Below are 17,693 nucleotides of genomic sequence, written 5' to 3'. Positions count from 1 at the left end.
CCCTGCCTGTCCCCTCCTCCTTTTTCTTCTTCACACTGCCCCACCTAGCTGTCTCTAGGGAGATATGGGGCAAGAACTGGAAGAGGGAGGGGCAGAAAAGGGGCTTTCTGTGTGCTTGTGTGTAAAGGGTGAAGGGGTAGAATAGATGGAGTAGGGGGGGTAAGGTCAATGAGTGGAGAGTAGGAAGCTAAAGCCATAATAAAGAAAAAATGGAAGGGGGGGGGGAAGAAAAAAAACAATCTTTGCTTTCCTCTCGTCTCTCTCCCTGCTTACAATTTCCATTCGCTTGCATTTTCTATTGAAAGCCAATAGCGTTGTCCTGGACCCGAGATGGATGGCTGCACTAGAGCTAAGGTTTAATCAATAGGTCTTTTTAATTTGCCATCGATCCACGTTAAAAGCTACTGCGGCTGTTGGGGTGTGTGTGTGTGTCTGTCTGTGCACCTGTGACTGTGTGCAGCTGTGTGTAGTTCAGTGCACGGGTGTGCACATTGTGTATCTATTTTTGTGTGAATACATGATGTACCCAAATACGGATGTGAACGTGTGTGTGTGTGTGTGTGTGTTGCGGTGCATGCAGCAGGCGCAGGGATGGCCACTGTGCTTCGGTTTATTGACATTCTAGCCCATTATTTAATTATTTAATTCCCAGACAGATACTAATGGAGCTAGCTAATAGATTGCGGTTGCTTTCCCCTCCTTCTGAGGCCCTGAATATACGTATAAATGGAATTAGACTCGACTTGGCTGGTGTAGGAAAGCATTCACGGTGCAATGCAAGGCCGCTCCCTTGAGACTAGATTCTCCTATAGGCACATCAACAGCTAGAAATGCACTTAGGAGCAAATCCAGTCACTGAAGCATGCCATGGGTAATTACGTTTGTAAATATCATAGGCAGCTATCAGAAAGTATCATGTCTGTCAGGGGTTTGCATCTTTTTTGACCCTAGTAGGTATTTCAGCCTTGAGAAGGTCTCCCCCATTCACTGATAAGGGGATGAAATAGCACTGTGGAGGCTAATTATACTCTGTGGGGGAGGTTAACCACCAGATTCCAATGTTACATTGTGTGAATGGTGGATGTGTGTTTGTGTGCATTTGTGAGCCAAGGTTAAGAGCCTAGCATGTTTTAGCATTATCATCAGCTACACAGGCACACATATTAACACCCCCCCCCATTCCTCCAGAGCTGTTAAGAGAAAAGACAATTAAAAAAAAACAAAAAAAAAAAAACATTTGCTATGTAAAGAAAAATACCTGACTGTCTTTCTACTCTTCTCTCCTGTGTCCAGGTGATCGTATACGTCAGACAGAGAACCGCGCAACCAGGTGTAAGGTGGAACGTCTGCAGCTCTTGATGCAGCAGAAGCGTCTGCGCAGGAAGGCCAGGCGGGACCAACGGGCTCCTTATCAGTGGCTGCCCAACCGCAAGGCGGGACGCAGCAATAGCAACAGCAGCATGTCCAGCGAGGGCTCCCTGGACCTGGACTTTGACGATTCAGTGTGGAAGCCCGATGTAAAGGCTGACTTGAAGTCCGAGTTCGTCATGGCCTGAACCATCTGCTCCCACATACGCATTCAAAGATGTGCAAAGCATTGCTTGGGATTTCCTTAGAGATAATTTTGAGGGAGCGGATTTGCAGGAGATGACATGTAACTTCAGAGAGGAAATCACAGTTGTCCTTGCGACAGTCATCTGTCACATGAAAACAGGCTCTCTGCAGACTCTAATCTCATTCTGCCCTTTGTGGGTGACCTTGTGAAAAAAAATAATAATACAGCAACATTAGCAAAAGAACTTTCTTGTGATGCTTGGATTTGGACAGGCAACTACTGGACTTAACAGTGTGCAAGACCTTTTTTGGGGGGTTTGATTACAGAGACCATACCTGTACTTGAGTATAGCAGAATTCAGTGGGTGGTGGTGGTGGTGGTGGTGGTATTTTCAGAATTTTTGTTTTTGTTTTTTTCTTTTTAAATGCACTCTGGGGAGAAATGAAGAGATCCACACTGGACATAACAGGACAGGAGCACCAGAGGCTTCAGTGTTTCCTAATCAGAAGAAGGGCAGAACTGCCGGACTATGGATTATTTCAGTGGGCATTCTAATTGATCTCAAAACTCATCAACAAGAGTCCAGTTTTTACCTGTTACGGGGTGGTTAAACCTTTTCTTTTTCCACTTTTAAGCATATTATTATATTTTATAAACAAAAAAATATGTAGCATTGTTCACAAAGCATTCAGGTTTTCATATAACAGTTCAAAGTAGTTTGCACATATTCTTGATTTATAACAGCTGGTCAAAATGTGCGAGGAGGAGGTGGGGCCTGAAATAGAATAAATAATAAATATGGAAGTATTGATATCAACCTCAGTGACATAGGGTATTGATAGGAATGATTAATGAATACACAAAATAAATGAATATTAACAGAAAGTGCTTTAGAGGATTTTAAAATCTTTAAAATGTATATGAAAAAAAATCTATTTTTATTTCTCTTCCTATCTGCTGTTTTCAAAAAACAGCAGCCCTTTGTGGCTTTAGTCAGATCGTTGACTACCAACAAATATGTGCATCCATTCAATCATTCATTAGCTCATTCATGCCTTTTCTTTTCTTTTCTTTTCTTTTTTTTTTGTCTGGCCACAACAAAAGTTACAGAAAGATCATTTTTCATGCAGCCAACCTCATGTGTTACAAACCTGAAGAGACTGAGGGATTTCGAGTTTGTGTACATAAATGTGACAATTGGCAAATGCTTGTTAGGGCGTGTGTGTGTGTAAGTTTGTTGTAAATTGATTTTTAGAATATCCTATGTTTTTGTCCAGTTGTCTTCTCTCAAACGACCCCATACGTTCTCAAATTTGTGAAGTTCAGCTGCCGTGAGCACATGGCCCACTACTTTGCAACATGACTGTATGAAAAAGCAAATTGGCTCCCAGTTTGATGCCCAATTGATGTGTACCTGTTATCACAAGTTCTCATAATGATGCCTCCATTTTTTTATTTTTTTTATTTTTTATTTTTTATTACTGGCCAAGAGGGAGGCGAAATGGGGTCTTTATCTGGCATCATTATCTAGTGCCTCCACCAGTACATTCATTGACATATCAGGTTAGGCCTTTCACAGTTTTGCTGCTAGACATGGGGACTTAAAATGTGGGGAAAAAAAAAAAACAAACACGGGAGGGAAAAGTGACTTTCCTTTGCATGCAGAAGTGTGTAATTATGCTGATCTTTTTTCTATTGATGGAAGAAAAAAATGAAACTGGTGCTGTGGAAATGAAGGTTAACAACATGCATGAATTTGTGAAGAAAATAAACAATGCTGCTTTTGTTGGCAAGGTTCTTTTGTAACGTTTAATTTGTTTCAATGTTAGAACAACCGTGTCCTGCTTAAGTATTACGACGCAAAACCAAAACGGATGAAGTTAAGTGTGGGCTAAGCTTTGTTGCTCGGCACTGAATATTTCTGTTGCGCGCAGTGAAGATGAGGATGTGATGATGAGCAAAGAGCAACTGACTCTCTCTCTCAACTCCTTAAAAGCTGGTTCTTATCCCCAATGACTTTCAAGGACCCAAACAGCCTGCAAACTGTTAAACCGCCTCCCCTCCTCCCAGCCTGAATGCCAACAGAGGCTCATGTGGATGCATTCTCACAGGGAACCAACAGACCTGAGGATTTGCAGTACTGTCTATCAAACCTACTCAAGAGAAGCGTCTGGTCTGTCTGTCTGATTGACCGCCCAACCACGATTGCACTCCCAGAGATTGCAGTGAGAGATTACCTTTTTGGTGAACCTCATCTATTTTATTTTTTTTTTTTTTTAAGTGGCCTTACCTTTCACTAAAAAAATGAGACACTTGGGGACAAATGGGGGTGGGAATGTTTCCTGTTTGTTTTTTAAACTTTCTGTGCATATCGATGTTGGACACCGTTTTTGTCACAGAGGACACTGGGCATCTGTCGTTTAGTGCTTTTAGCTGGTGGAGTCTCTATTATGTCAAGGCTTCTGTGCCTTAAAATGTTGCCCTTGCAGTGTCAGTGTCAGATTTGAGCTTGTTATTCATTTTTTTCCCCACTTTGTTGGTTGATACACATGACTGCAGTATTTTGCAGCAATGAGAGTCGTAGATTTTCTGGGTTAAAGCTTGTTTGAGTGAATCAAATACTTTTCAAAAGTAGGTTTTGTTCCTCAGATATGGTCTTTGTCCCATTTCATTGTTGCCATGCTTGTTGGTCTCTGTTATTCAAACCACACATCCCTCTTAACCCAGTCCCCAGCTGCCAACAAGCTGCAAAAAAGCTATAAATCTGTGTAACTTTTATCTGAGGAAGTTTACAGCACAGAACGTAGATGACAAGAAACAGCCCAGATTCAAAATAAAAGGTCCTATAAGGACTTCCAAGACTACATGCACTTCCTGTTTCCTTGGATCCATCATTTTTAAAGGACAATTAAACCCCTGCCCCTCCCAAATGTTCATTTTGGGTTGTTTTTATTTTATTTTTTTTTTTTTTGGTTTTTTTGTATATGTATGAACTATACTCTGTGTGTGCCTCACTTCTGTGTAAAACTCAAAGATGAAACAAAACAAAAAAGATGACAAAAGCATTACAGAGAGGATTAAAAACAGTATGTTGGTGGAATTCTGATCACGTCATTTAAGTTGCCTGTTCTTTCTTGTAGCCAACTATTGAAAATAACAGGATTCAAGAATACAATTTACAATGTTCTAGCTCTAGACCGGTGTAGCACATGTGTGACTGTATTAATTTATAAAACCAAAATGGTAACTGTGAATTATGTATTTCTTTGTGCATTTTTAAAAACAAACAAACAAAAAAAACGACAAAAAAACAACAAAACAAAAAAAAATCAGTGGAAAAGGTTGTTGGGACGTGGAAGCAGCTGATGTTCATGTCCGAGAAAGGGAAACTTTTTTTTTTCTGGTGGAGTATAATGGAAACAGAATGTGTTTCTGAAAAAGAAAAAAAATGGAAAAAGCGAAAAAAATATATGAATATATTTTTTTTTCTTAAGCAATACATTTCAGTGTGACTTGTGATAGAACATTTTCTTTTTTTAGGTAATAAATAAATAACAAAATGAGTACATCACATTGTCTCCATGAGTATTCATTACTTACTCTTTTAATATGACTCAGTGATTTTCATCTGAGATCTGTTTCATGAGGTATTTTGATAATAATAATGATAATAATAATAATAATAATAATAATAATAATACTTTCAAAACACTCAAGGACACTGTACACAGCAGAATAATAAAAGCAACATTAAAGCAAGCAGTTTACACAATCGTAAAAGCACAAGACATAAAACAAATTTAAAATAGCAGAGTGGAGAGGTTATGTGGGATAAGCTATTTCGAACAAGTGAGTTTTGAGTTGGGACTTAAAGAGAGAGAAGGGAGTGATATTTCTTAAATCAGGAGGGTGGGAATTCCAGAGTCGAGGAGCAGAGCAGCTGAATGCCCTGCTCCCCATGGTGGCAGGACGGGGAGAGAGAGAGAAGATCTGAGACACCGAGATGGGATGGTGATCTGAACCCGATCAGAGAGATATGGAGGGGAGAGATGATGAATAGCCTTAAATGTATACAGGAGTATTTTGATGTGAGTGAAATATGAAAAACTTGAAATTTCATTGGTAAAATATTGCTACCGGTGTATCCAAATGCATTTCTACGTGTTTATCTGAGTTTTTAGTGGGGGAATTCCCCTTATAGTCTTAAACCACCTTGAGTGTGTAAGTAAAAGTAGAAAACCCCTATATAAATACTAGTCTATTTATTGTGTTGTATACATAACAAGCTGACTGGCTATGAAGTGGTAATACTGGAACTACTAGCTTCTATGTTCTAGGCTGCACTGCTTAATGCTATCATCAAAGTAAACAAAAGAAATCATGTGATGCTAGTGGAAGTTGTGTTATTCAAGCATCTCTTCCCCTTACAGCTCAAATTGATTTAGATATTTATATTTGATTTTTATTACCTGCTTCAATCGTCATGACCTTACTTTTTCCTCCTCTTTCTCTTGTTTCTTAGTTCTTTGTTAACTCCCAGAAGCAAGTTAACTTTCCATAGCAAGTTCAGCTCTCGATTGCTGCCTATACTACAAACTTTGCATATTGCCACTGCTGTAGTATAAAGTTTGTCAGTCCTCAGGGGCTCCCCACTGACCTGAGAGCTGACCATATGTAGATGAGAAATTGGAGTGCAACTAGTGCTATCTAGCAAGCTTGTTTAACTACATTAATGGACATTACGGGGGAAATCACACATCCTAAATAAGTGCTGCTGAAATTGGAACACCGACTTTTTAAACTTGCTGTTTAACCACAGTGGAAGCCATATTATTTATCAGGTAAATATATGCTCCAGAACCAACATGAGGCCCCGTTCAGTGACTTAAATAAGCAAAGGTGAAGTCGAGCTGACCAGTCACAGGTATACACAATTGTCTTGCCATCCATCAAAGCAATAACATTATTTAAAAACAACTAATATTAAGTGTTAATTATGTGTAAATAAAAATAAAAATAAAAATGAACTCCTGTAGTTGCTATGCTTATCTATAGAGACCAAAACTCCTTTACATTTCAGGGTGTAGGTATGTTCATTTCTACTATAAGGCTATGCAAACTAACACGAGACAGTCTCAAGTAGCCAGTTAAGACATCATAGGTTTCTGGGCTTTGCATTGGCTTCATTTTTTCACTGTTCACTGTTAAAGGCAGTGGAACCAAGGGTCTGAATTTGTGGCTGGAAGGCAGCTGAAGTGGTGAGGAGGTTCAGTAAGGGAGCCTACAGAAATGTTCCCCACATCTGTGAGTATCGCCCAGCTCAAGATGAGACAGAATATGGAAGTGCAGTGACAGACTGGAGAAGGAGACTTGCCTCGTGTGAAGCCTTCTTCTTGACACATGTACTAACAACAAAAGGTGTTCTGAAGCAGCTTCCTGCTTATGTAAACAGTGAGGCTGAGAACCGAGCTTGACTTGGAGCATTAAGAAAAAGCTGAAAGAGGAAAGGAAGATGAAAGAACAAACCGATTGTCAGTCAAAGCCCCAATAACACGGCATACTGCTGTGAAATGTTGCAACATAGCATGGTGGCATCTTCTGTTGTTTCTTTTCAGATGCTATAACGAACTTAATGAGTCAGCATGACTGAAATGAAATTGGGGTAACTCATATTTGTACATTTATGCTTGCTGAGGCAAAATGGATCTTTGTGCGAAAGACTGATGCTTATCTCTGATCTCTAATACACAAAACCAGTAATTCCATTTTTTTCCAGTCAGAGAAATGATGCTTTGTGTTGTTTACACCTTCATTCTAAAAGTGATAAGGACTAAAAATCTGTCCCTTGACCTTTTCTAATTCTCTGTCTCCCTTCCTCTTTCTGCAGATATGTTTCTCGTAACAAAAAAAAAACAACCTCCTACTTAGTGTCCTTCCGAGTAAAAGCCAACACTTCTACGGCACGTCTATGGCTTGGGGTGAAATGCAGGGACAGCATAGTTTGATAAAATAAGACTTAAAAGTCGATCCAAGCATTGTCTTGAATCCACAAGGCTATTATGAAGCAAACTATTTTGTGAGTGCAACAGAAGTCTACATAGCTTTTTAACTTCAAAGTGACAAACCCGAACTCTCTCACTCAGCCTGTTTTGGGAAACAGAAACCACAATTATCTTTAAGCAGTGAATGCTTTTTCAGCACTGAGTCAACACAGTTAACACGAATCTGTCTGCAATTCTTAAGAAATATGTAACTAGCAAAGACACTGTAAGCTTTATTACAAACCTTTGTACAACAGTGTATTCATGCAATCAGCCAGTCGTGCTGCAGCAGTGCAGTATATAAGCTGGTTTCATACATGCAACCCTGAACTCTTCTAGGACTCACCCAACAGAGTAGTATGTGAGAATGCAAATATCTGAGTCAGCCTGGTCAGATAAAAGCCAGTCTTAAACCTGCCAGCTTCCTAGTACAACGTCCGTGTGAGGCTGGATTGCTGTCACATGGTGGGAACAGACCACGTAATAGTCTGGTACACTTTTCACAGGTAAATCCATGCTACGTTTTGCTTCCTGCATATTATAATCAGGAAGCTCCCGTTCCTAAACTATAGACAGCATTTTCAGAAGCATGAATACTTCTTAACCTGAGAACCTCAATTCTACCAGTATTGGGGTTCACAGGGGAAACATCTGCTTTCACCGGCTATGCCGCCAGGTCTGCTATTTGAAAATAGACATCCATGGTAAATCACAGAAACATCAGAATCTTTGCCAAAAGCCCACAGGACATTTACACAACCACTAAACACAGCTAAAACAACAAACAAGTAAAGAGCAGGTACGCAGATTAAGCGAAAAGTTGTGAACACAAAGTACAGATTCCCACTTAATGGCGTGCACAAGGCAAAAAATAGTTTCTGCTGAAAACACAGATCTCACAGATTCTCAAACTGCAAGTTTCATCATAAAACAACCAGCTCCCCTTCCTAGAGGTTTAAAACCCAAATGTTACTTAACATTTTATTGGGGTAATTTCCACCAGAAGGAAATGTGGACAGAATATCTAAATCCCATTTGTAAATCTGTGACTTTATAGCAGTAGCTTCACCCACTTGACATCAGGGGTTCCAAGTTTGGGGTGAGCAATTTGTGGCTAAAAACTTGAAGAAATTACTGATGCAGTCATGTTGCCATGGAGCTGAATGTCAAGGACTGTTTCACTGTGTGGAATCCACAAAACAAAGGCATCCACCCTAACCATTGTTACTGCATGCTGAGGTGTGGGTAGGTTCACAAATATTCAGGGGTCAATCATTTCTTTTCAAAAGAAACGGACAGCTTTAAGTAGGTGTTACTTCACATATGAGTAAGCAACCCATTCGCTGGATACCATCTCCAGCACTGTGTTAATATATTTTCTGCCCTGCCTGGATTAGATCGCAGAGAGACAGCGGGGTGGTACACTATATGGGCCTTTGACTCATTTATGACGACAGTATAACCAGATGCTTTCGATAAAGGTGTCAGTTTCAAGTTTTAGTTTAATGATTGACAAATAATCTGTGAGTCAGGGCTATTTGTGTAACAAAAGTATACAAAAATAGCATTTAAAAAGTTCTATGAGCTTCTTAACCCATGTGTTACAATAAAGCTTCTGGGGTATTATTAAAGACAGCAACAGTTTTCATATTCATGGTAAAAGTAAGGAACAACAGTTCAACAGTCAGTGTGGCTTATCTCAGATTTTGATGCTTTTATTGGGTTCTGGCATTGGGTTTGAGCTTTGCATAAAAGGGTCGATGTGTTATTTCCTCGTAGCTGCTAAAAATAAAGCAAGATAGAAAGAACCAAACTTTATAATTGCCGAGTGCAACTTTGACGCGAAGGTTATCCCGCCATCTGTCAGTTAGGTGAGACAAACAAAACAAACCGCAAGTGAGAATGTTGACACAAATTTACAGAGAATATTGCAGGTGTAGCTAACAGACTCTTCATACTGATTCTGCTCTTTCTGACTGTTTACTGATTTACATCTTACTGGATATAACATGAGCAAGAAGTGTGGCAGCGCGCTGATAAATTCTCATGGCTTCCAGTCATACTGCAACTATCAGGAGCCTCTTCTGAGAAGTCACTGCCTTTTTCTGACTGCATCTGACTGTCAGTCTCAGCCTCCACACCTTTCTGCTGCTATGTGCAAGTTTGCTGTCAGTGGATGTCACTCTTTTTTGAGGTAGAAAAGAACAGAGAGAGAGAGAGAGAGAGGCAGAGGCAGACAGAAAGAGGAGAGGTAGGGCCTCAGCTGCCACCGCAAACTGAAACCTTGTGGCTCTGGGATTGAGAGGAGTTCCGCAGAGTTGGGGTTTCACACGTTTTTCTGTGATCTAAGATAAGACATGCTCAGCTGTATCCTCCCTTCACTTAAAAAAAGATATACACACTCACACATATGGACATAAAAAGAAACGTACACACACACGCAAACACACACACACACACACACACACACACAGAAGCATAACGGAAAATATTCCAGGATGTCGTGCTGTAAGAAAGCAAGTATCATATAGTCTGCAGTCATAATGAAAGTTCATACTATATGTGTGTTCTTATCTCCGCAAGTGTTGCAAGCATTCACTTCCATACGTACGACTTTAAGATCTTGTAGACATTTTGAATTTCATGATTAGAGCTTGATGAAGAGATTGTGAATTGGAAACGGGTTTAAATATCTATCCTGTTCTGACATTGACTCAATCCACCGACCTGTAGCCCTAAACCTAACCTATGCCACATACATGCCACATCTAGTTTGAGTTATCCAGAAAGTGAAATGTAAAAACTCAGTTTTCTTTCTTTTTTTCTCTGTGCGATTAGTGTAAATCATATTAAGATGCCTGGACAAAACAACAGGATGAAAGCTGAACTGGAATAAATTTCAAAGCTAATTGTTCCCCCAGTCTTCTCTTTCTACTCTCTCAGTTTAGTTTTCATGCATTTTGCTGTCTCGTTTAAGTGCATGCTTTTATCATTTCTACATAAGGAAAACAAACAACCTCTTTGCTCTGCTGAAAGCACCATCTGCACACGAGAGTAATGGAACAAACACACTGAAGATGCATTTTTCGTCAGGTCAGGGCACAAACATCAGAGCTCGTCACTATGTCTCCTCCGCAGTAAGACCCAGAGCTGTTCACATGGTCAGCAGGGACCTTGTTGTCTTTTGTCTATTTTTGTTTGTTCCCTGCACAGTTGAAAGAGAAGAATGGCTTTCTGTTTGGAACATTACCTGATGGATATTTATGCAGCTGTGAGGCTGTGAAGAGGACCTTTGATATCTTGTTCAGCATTTGCGCGTGCACATACATACATACACACGCACACACTAAAACACAATGGATTCATCTGCATAGCAAACCATACTGACATATGTACATTTTAATGTCAGGACAACTTCAAAATTTACATGGAGACTTGTGCTATTTCCCGTAAGTTACGTCCCACAGTGCTACTGTGTAAACAAATTTACGTCCCCACAATATGAGTAATATCCACCCACACACACACACATACATGCACAATGATTACTCTGTGAAACTCCGAAGAAGCCGTAACTGCCTTGCACATGCAGACTTTACTCTAAAAAGCATTCAGCTGTTTTTCCTCATCGCTGTGGAGTCAGCCTAAGAGTTAGACCTCGTGACCCCGGGGGGCTCCTGACACAGAGGTCATGGTTGAAACAAACCCTGAAAACTGTGTAAACAGGATGTGTACACCCAGCCAGGCATATGGTACAACTTGTGCTCAATCCTACGGGAACAGTCTAAGACCCCCCAGCATGGGACTGGCACTTGTTTGATTGGAACTGGGACCTTTGTCGCCATCAAAATATGTCTTGAGAAGATGTCATTTTGTTTATTTTTTGTCCACAAGTCTTCTTCTCCAAAAATTTCATGTTCTTAAAACTGTTTTCAAAAGCTATGCATAACATTAGCCACTAGACACACTGCAGTAAAACTTACACATAAATGTGAAATTATTAAAATGTTAAAATAACAAACGTTTTTCATAATAATGCATGATTTTTTAAAATTTATCCAAAAATATGCAAACAACGGATTTACCAGTAACTTCAATAGAAAAAAAAAAATAAACTACTGCAAATTGTTGATCCATCTATTGTGGATCAAGCTGCTTAACTACAAAACCAGCTCCCTTAGCTCAGGGAGGACACTCTCTTATCAAATGTCTATGCAGTTTATTCAAAGACTATCAGAGGACTTAGTGTAAGTGAGTGAATTAGGTATTAAATGCAGAGTGGAGTTCCTGTCACCAGCCACAGATAATGAGATGGAAGAAATAGATCTGTTGATCACTTATCAGTGATATCCCTTGCATTTTTTTCCCCATTCTCAATCCTGTTAAATTGTTTCTCTGCCAAGGGAAAACTCAAATCAAGCACTAAATATATTTAAATCAAAGCTCAAGACCAAGCAGGAGACATCTGCATTGGTCTGTAATTATTTAAATCAAGCACATTTCCTTTTCTTTCTCAGAGTTTAGCTGGGCAATCCCACATAAGCTCTGTTCACCTTGGGCATTGCTATTACTCACAGATTTAGCACTTGAGGGGGGGGGTTCTGGCAGGTGTCATATGTCAAATGCTCCTTTTTGTTGGTGTCCTCCACCTCTCTTTCTTCTAAGAGGACGATCACATACATTTCAGCAGTTGCTCTAGTGACCTTTAGCAGCTGTGGGGGTGAAATTGGCTCAACTTCTAGTTTTTTCTAGTTCTGCTTCTAGTTCTCATTTGTATCTGCATTGCAAATGACTGTAGCTTATACAGTAAAATACAACATATGTACCATAAGACATGCACATGTTCCTTCCTTAGCAAGTCTGTTCATGTGATGGTAAAAAACATTGCACAGCATATCCTAAAACATCTTAACAGGTATGACATTGGCTGTGTAATTGGCATGCAAAGCATTAATATGTACAAACTAGGTCTCCTCTGTGGCTCAGCATGCTTCTCCAGACCGTCACATGTTGTAGATGCCCGGGCTGGCTGCCTAATTAGACCTGTGTCTGAGTTAATTGTAAAAGGTATACTGTTGTTGCTCTGCGGCCATGCTTCCTGTACAAACATGGGGATTTCTCATGCTAAGCACTCAACGAAAAAGGGCAGGTCAGTGGTTTGGATGCCCTCCAACAGGTATTCACTGCAGCAGAGCAGGCAGGGCATTTTTGCATCTTTCTCTTTGCAATGCACCCTCGATTCCTCTTGCCCCATTTATTGAACCACCATCCCATCCATCCACCCTTGGCCCCCATTAGTGAATGTGGCCCTATGAATTATGGGATGGCTTTACAGTGCGCTGAAACAGCTGAGGTCATGGATATAGCCAGAGTGCGTGCAGCCTCGTGCGTTGAATGTAAATGAGTTGGCCTTTCTCCAGCCAGAAGCTAAGCAGATCTTGTTTACCCTTTCCTTTGAGACAACAGCCAAGGCAGGGATCCTGCTAATCACTCTAAAGTATATGGGACAGCAGTGAACATGTAGAAAAGGACTCTTCCGAGGGATTCAAGCTTCTTCTTAAACCCAAATACTTTTTGACAGCCATCTCTCTAACCCCAATCATGTTTTGATACCTTGCAGAGCATGTAGTGAGGAAACACCGGTTGTATGCGTGGGTTCAAGACAGTTTCCACTGAGAAAAGGTGAACTGCAAACCTCCCCCAAAGAGCAACAAACTCAACTTCAGGAGCGACAATGAAACAGTGGAGGAGAAAAGCTGACATTATGGTTGTTTATTGGGTGCTAGTGGCAGAAAAATAGATTGCCCTGATGCAATGTAGTGCCGATTACAAAAACCTCTGGATAATTAACATTAAGATCAAATAACAGACTCTAACCCAACCTAAACTGCTTTATGCTTTAGTTTTAGTTTCACAGTCCCTTGAAATACCATGTCAAGTAGGATACACATTTACATTCCATTTAGCTCTAAGTGGAGATAATTGTGCACAAATGGGTGCAGTTTTGAATGCCTGATAAGGAGCATGCAAAAGGCTATTAGTGTGTGTATGTGTGTGCACACCATTGAGCATGCATATGTGTTCTGACGGTGTATTTGTGTGGATGCAGTTTATGGTGTTTATTTAGCTTTGGGGGAAGCCCTGTGCCCATTGTTCATAAAACCCCATATATGGTAATGTAAACACTGTGCTTCGTAACGCCTCTGGAGCATACACACAAAAATGAATGAACACAGGAAGACTCACTCTGGCAGGAAGTGGCAGCTGCTGCCATGGTAACAAACTGAAACCCGAATCAGAGAGGGAGATTCGCCTCTTTCACTGTCTTGACGTCATTTCTAGTACACTACGACTATAACGCTGCAGCTGCAAAGCAGACACAGTGCAAAAGAAAAATACAGAGAACTTTCGAATGCTCACAGAAAAAAAAGAACACAAGCACCCCCACCCCCAGCACCCTCAAAAAGGCAAAAAAAAAAAAAAAGTAAAAAAACCCCAAAAACGTTTGGCCTATGCCCTTTTAAGAAAGTCATTGCACTGGAAAATCCCCATATGTTCACCCCCTATCAAGGACAATGATTATAAAGCAGCACTGACATCACTGGCTGTAACAATGGCACATTATCAAAAGTGCGACCATATGGTTCACGTGCAAGTGGCAAAGTTATAGTTACAACTCCTTTGTAAACTCCAGCATCTCTCACTTTTACAGATTAGTGGTGTGTGAAGCAAACTGATTCTTTTTTCTTATTGTTTACAAAAGTAGTAGCTCAGTAAGCATTTGCTTCTCAGTTCATGCTGATGGTGCCAGCATGTCTTTATCACAATGAGAAGAGAGACTGTGAAAACAGTCAGATAAATATAAAAATAAAGAGAATAAAAACTAACAAGGGAAAAAGCAGTTTAACGATGATGCAAAGTAGGAAAATGTGGGTGTGCATGTACACTTTAGGGACAAAGTTAAAAAAAAATGTCAGAAGCACACATGCTGCCAGTTTTCAGGTCATGACACAAATGCAGTATGTCATAGTCCTCAATGCCCTCCAGGCTTAAACATTTATCCTATTTTTTCAACCATCTCTGCTGGTGAGCAATTTTTAAATTATTTATAGCAGTAACTATCTTGTTACTCATTCTGCTGACCCATTTGGCTTCAGCAGTCGTTGTTGTTCCTAAAATGAACCTCAGAAATAAAAACACTATAAAACCGGGAAAACTTCAAGGCAACAACAAAGGCCACCCACTGTCAAAGCAGGTGATTTGTTGCCAATCAAAGAATCCCGAGCCCTCATGGCCTCGTTCATTTTCCTCTCTTTGTCCCCCTCGCCACCTAATTAAAGACTCTGCATCCATACAGATTTCTAGAGCTCCATTCGTCTGTACAACTGAGCTGTGACCTTATCCTTTGTAATTAGCTGTTGCTTTTTAATGCTGCTGGCGTTTATTAGGTTGGAGGTTTAAAGAAAAGGTGGGGGTCTGATTTCACTTGGCCCTCAATGCTAAATCCACAGATGACTTTTAAGAAGGAAAAGGGGAGGGGACACAAGTGTGTGTCTGTGGGGGTGTTTATAGAAAATAAAGAGGCTTGAGAGAAGATATGTGTGAGTGCAAATACGGGTGGCTTGTATAATGGGAAGCTGAGCTCCGGTTACATATGCATTCACTCCTCCTGACAAACATCTGCCTTCCTCGGACCTATAATCATCCAAACCATTCACCCTCCTTCCTATAGTTCTCCAAAAGGTGACAGACAGGTGTTGGAGCCTTGTGCAGTATTATTATTCCATGTTTGTCAAAGGTTATGATTTATGATGGTAAATCTCTTAAAAGAGCCATACGTTGAAACATCTGTCTCTGTGCCAGTGTGTATAGGATCCAGGGATTCAACACTTGAGCCGCCAAATTGTCGTTTTATTTGACTGGCTTTACACAATCTGTCGGGTCAGCAGTAGTCAAAAGATACTTTTGGCTGAAACCTATTTTCAAATGTTAGGGTCATTAAAATAAAAAAAGGAAAGTCAAATTTAGAGTGAATACTAAGGACATATACACACATATTTTCGGTCAAGCAGTTTCTTGAAAGAAAATATTAAATGAAAGAAAAATTATAATGAATTTTATTTTCCTCAGCTTCTGCGTACATCTTAGAAACGTCATCCTGGAGATGATAAACTGAACAGCAACTTAGAATAAAAACAGAAGATATGAAATTTGCAGATTTACATTTCTGTGTAGGCAAGCATTAAAAGTGTGAAAGCCAGCTGAAAAACAGTGGAATTAGTGTGTCAGCCGATCATGATCATGTACATGTCCTTTGCCAATATATATTACTGCACAGATTATGTTTTTTCTCCTGTCCAAAAGGTTTGTTGTTTAGCAGTGCACAGGCCTGATAAGAAGATTGATAAAAAGGCGATTGTCATGGATGGCTGGGCAATTTTTAATCTTTTAATATCATAAATGCAAATATTGCAAAAGAAATGCACGATTTTTTTCTTGATTTGATTGTTCTTGCAGATTAAACCCAGCTGGTTTACGCATTTAGAAAGGTATGAACATTAAATGTGATGAAATTCTGTATTTCTTGTGTGAACATTTCACAGATTCTCTCTTTGGTTTGCTTTTTAATGCTTACCACTAAACAGATCCTACGCTTTATTTTGATTTTATGTTTTTGACTGTCAGATTTATACATTCGTGTAAAATAGAGACATTCTTATTTCTGTATGAGTGACACATCAGCAGCCTTCTAGCAGATACCACCGAGTGTGATCCAATTGTCCATGGTGGGATCAGTGGATCATCCGGGACCCTCCTGCTATGCTGCCCGCCCTCCCCCGCCTCCAGAACAGTGTGGTGCCTCGGGTACAACAGGGGGGCCATGATCAATAGGGATTTTGTGTGTTTGATTGTCTGTGTGCGTGTGTGTGTGGTTCGGTTTCTGTTTCCTAGTATGTGTGTACTTGTTTCCATCTGTGTGTTAAGTGATGCAGGGAGGGGGTGAGGGGTTGGAGGGTGAGCGGTGTCTTTTAGTTCAGTGCTGTGGTTGTGACTGATAGGGTGGCGGGCCCCAGCATGTGGAGGCCCAGGGGACCGGCTCTGTATTGGCAGACTCTGTAGAGAGGCTTTCTGTTCCCCCATCGATCCCAACATGTCAATTAGACAGACTCAAATAAATGTGCCCTCAACCTTAGCAAGCCCGCCGTATGCAGAGCCTCCCATGTAAACGACACTCACACATCAACCCTCGTGTCACCGGAGCCGGGGCAATACCAAAAAGGCTTTCTGGGTTAAAACTGAACTCGAGCTTTTCCGCTGCACAGATTGTTTTTCACTTTGACCCCAGCCTTTGCTAACGAGCAGTCAGACAGTGTTTGATGCTGTGCAGGTAAATTACCTTTTATGGTTCTCACTTCCCCTTTGGTTTCTGTGAAAAACAAGTGACATTTACAAAACTGAAAGCAGGCTAGGTTGTTTTTGTTTTTAGAATTTAAAAAAAGGTAATTTGTAGAATAACAGAGTGAAACTGAAGTTGTTTGCTCCAGTGAGAAATAAAAAAAAGTTGTTTTTACTGAAAATTCTCAGAGGTAAATTTAACCATTAAAATTCCAAATATTGAAATTGAGAAAAGCCTGTTACTATAACAGTTTTTCATACTTCGTTGTGGGACGTCGTACTTGGCATATGTTGACTAAACATATAGAGACGGTTCAGACTGATTCAAATTCATGTCACCATCAACTTACCATGATGCAACCAAACTATGGTTGAAGGCTGATGACTCTTATCGCATCATAATGTTGCCCAGCAACCACCTAAAATGAGCATTTTTGGTCAAATTGAGCTGTAACACCTAAAAAAGCCATTTTATTTTCAATTTTTCAACAACAACATCTAATTTACACACCCAAAATTTAAATTATGGTTGAATTAGCCATGATATATCATGATGCCATTATGTTGCCTGGCACATTACCATTACGTTGCCTGGTAACCATTTAGCAATTGGATAAAATTTATTATTTTTAGCTTTTGAAAGCATAAGCAACACCTTATGAAAGCATCCTATTTTTTGACATGTCATTTGTACCCACGAA

At 40.2% G+C, this 17,693-nt stretch overlaps 1 protein-coding gene across 1 annotated transcript in view; it reads left to right on the top strand.

Moving 5' to 3' along the window:
* Nucleotides 1–2,462, top strand: part of midn (midnolin) — a 25,900-nt gene extending 23,438 nt beyond the window's left edge. Inside the window, exon 8 of the mRNA XM_005734017.2 lies at nt 1,294–2,462. Within this exon, the coding sequence (XP_005734074.1) occupies nt 1,294–1,556 (263 nt within the window). The 3' untranslated portion in view covers nt 1,557–2,462. The remainder of the gene's footprint in view (nt 1–1,293) is intronic.
* Nucleotides 2,463–17,693: the final 15,231 nt, after the last annotated feature.

Source organism: Pundamilia nyererei, unplaced genomic scaffold, assembly GCF_000239375.1.
Source record: "Pundamilia nyererei isolate P.nyererei 1_Seehausen unplaced genomic scaffold, PunNye1.0 scaffold00056, whole genome shotgun sequence".
Lineage (NCBI taxonomy): Eukaryota > Metazoa > Chordata > Actinopteri > Cichliformes > Cichlidae > Pundamilia > Pundamilia nyererei.
Note: the sequence above shows the minus strand (reverse complement) of the source record. Positions and strands in the feature narration are given on the sequence as shown.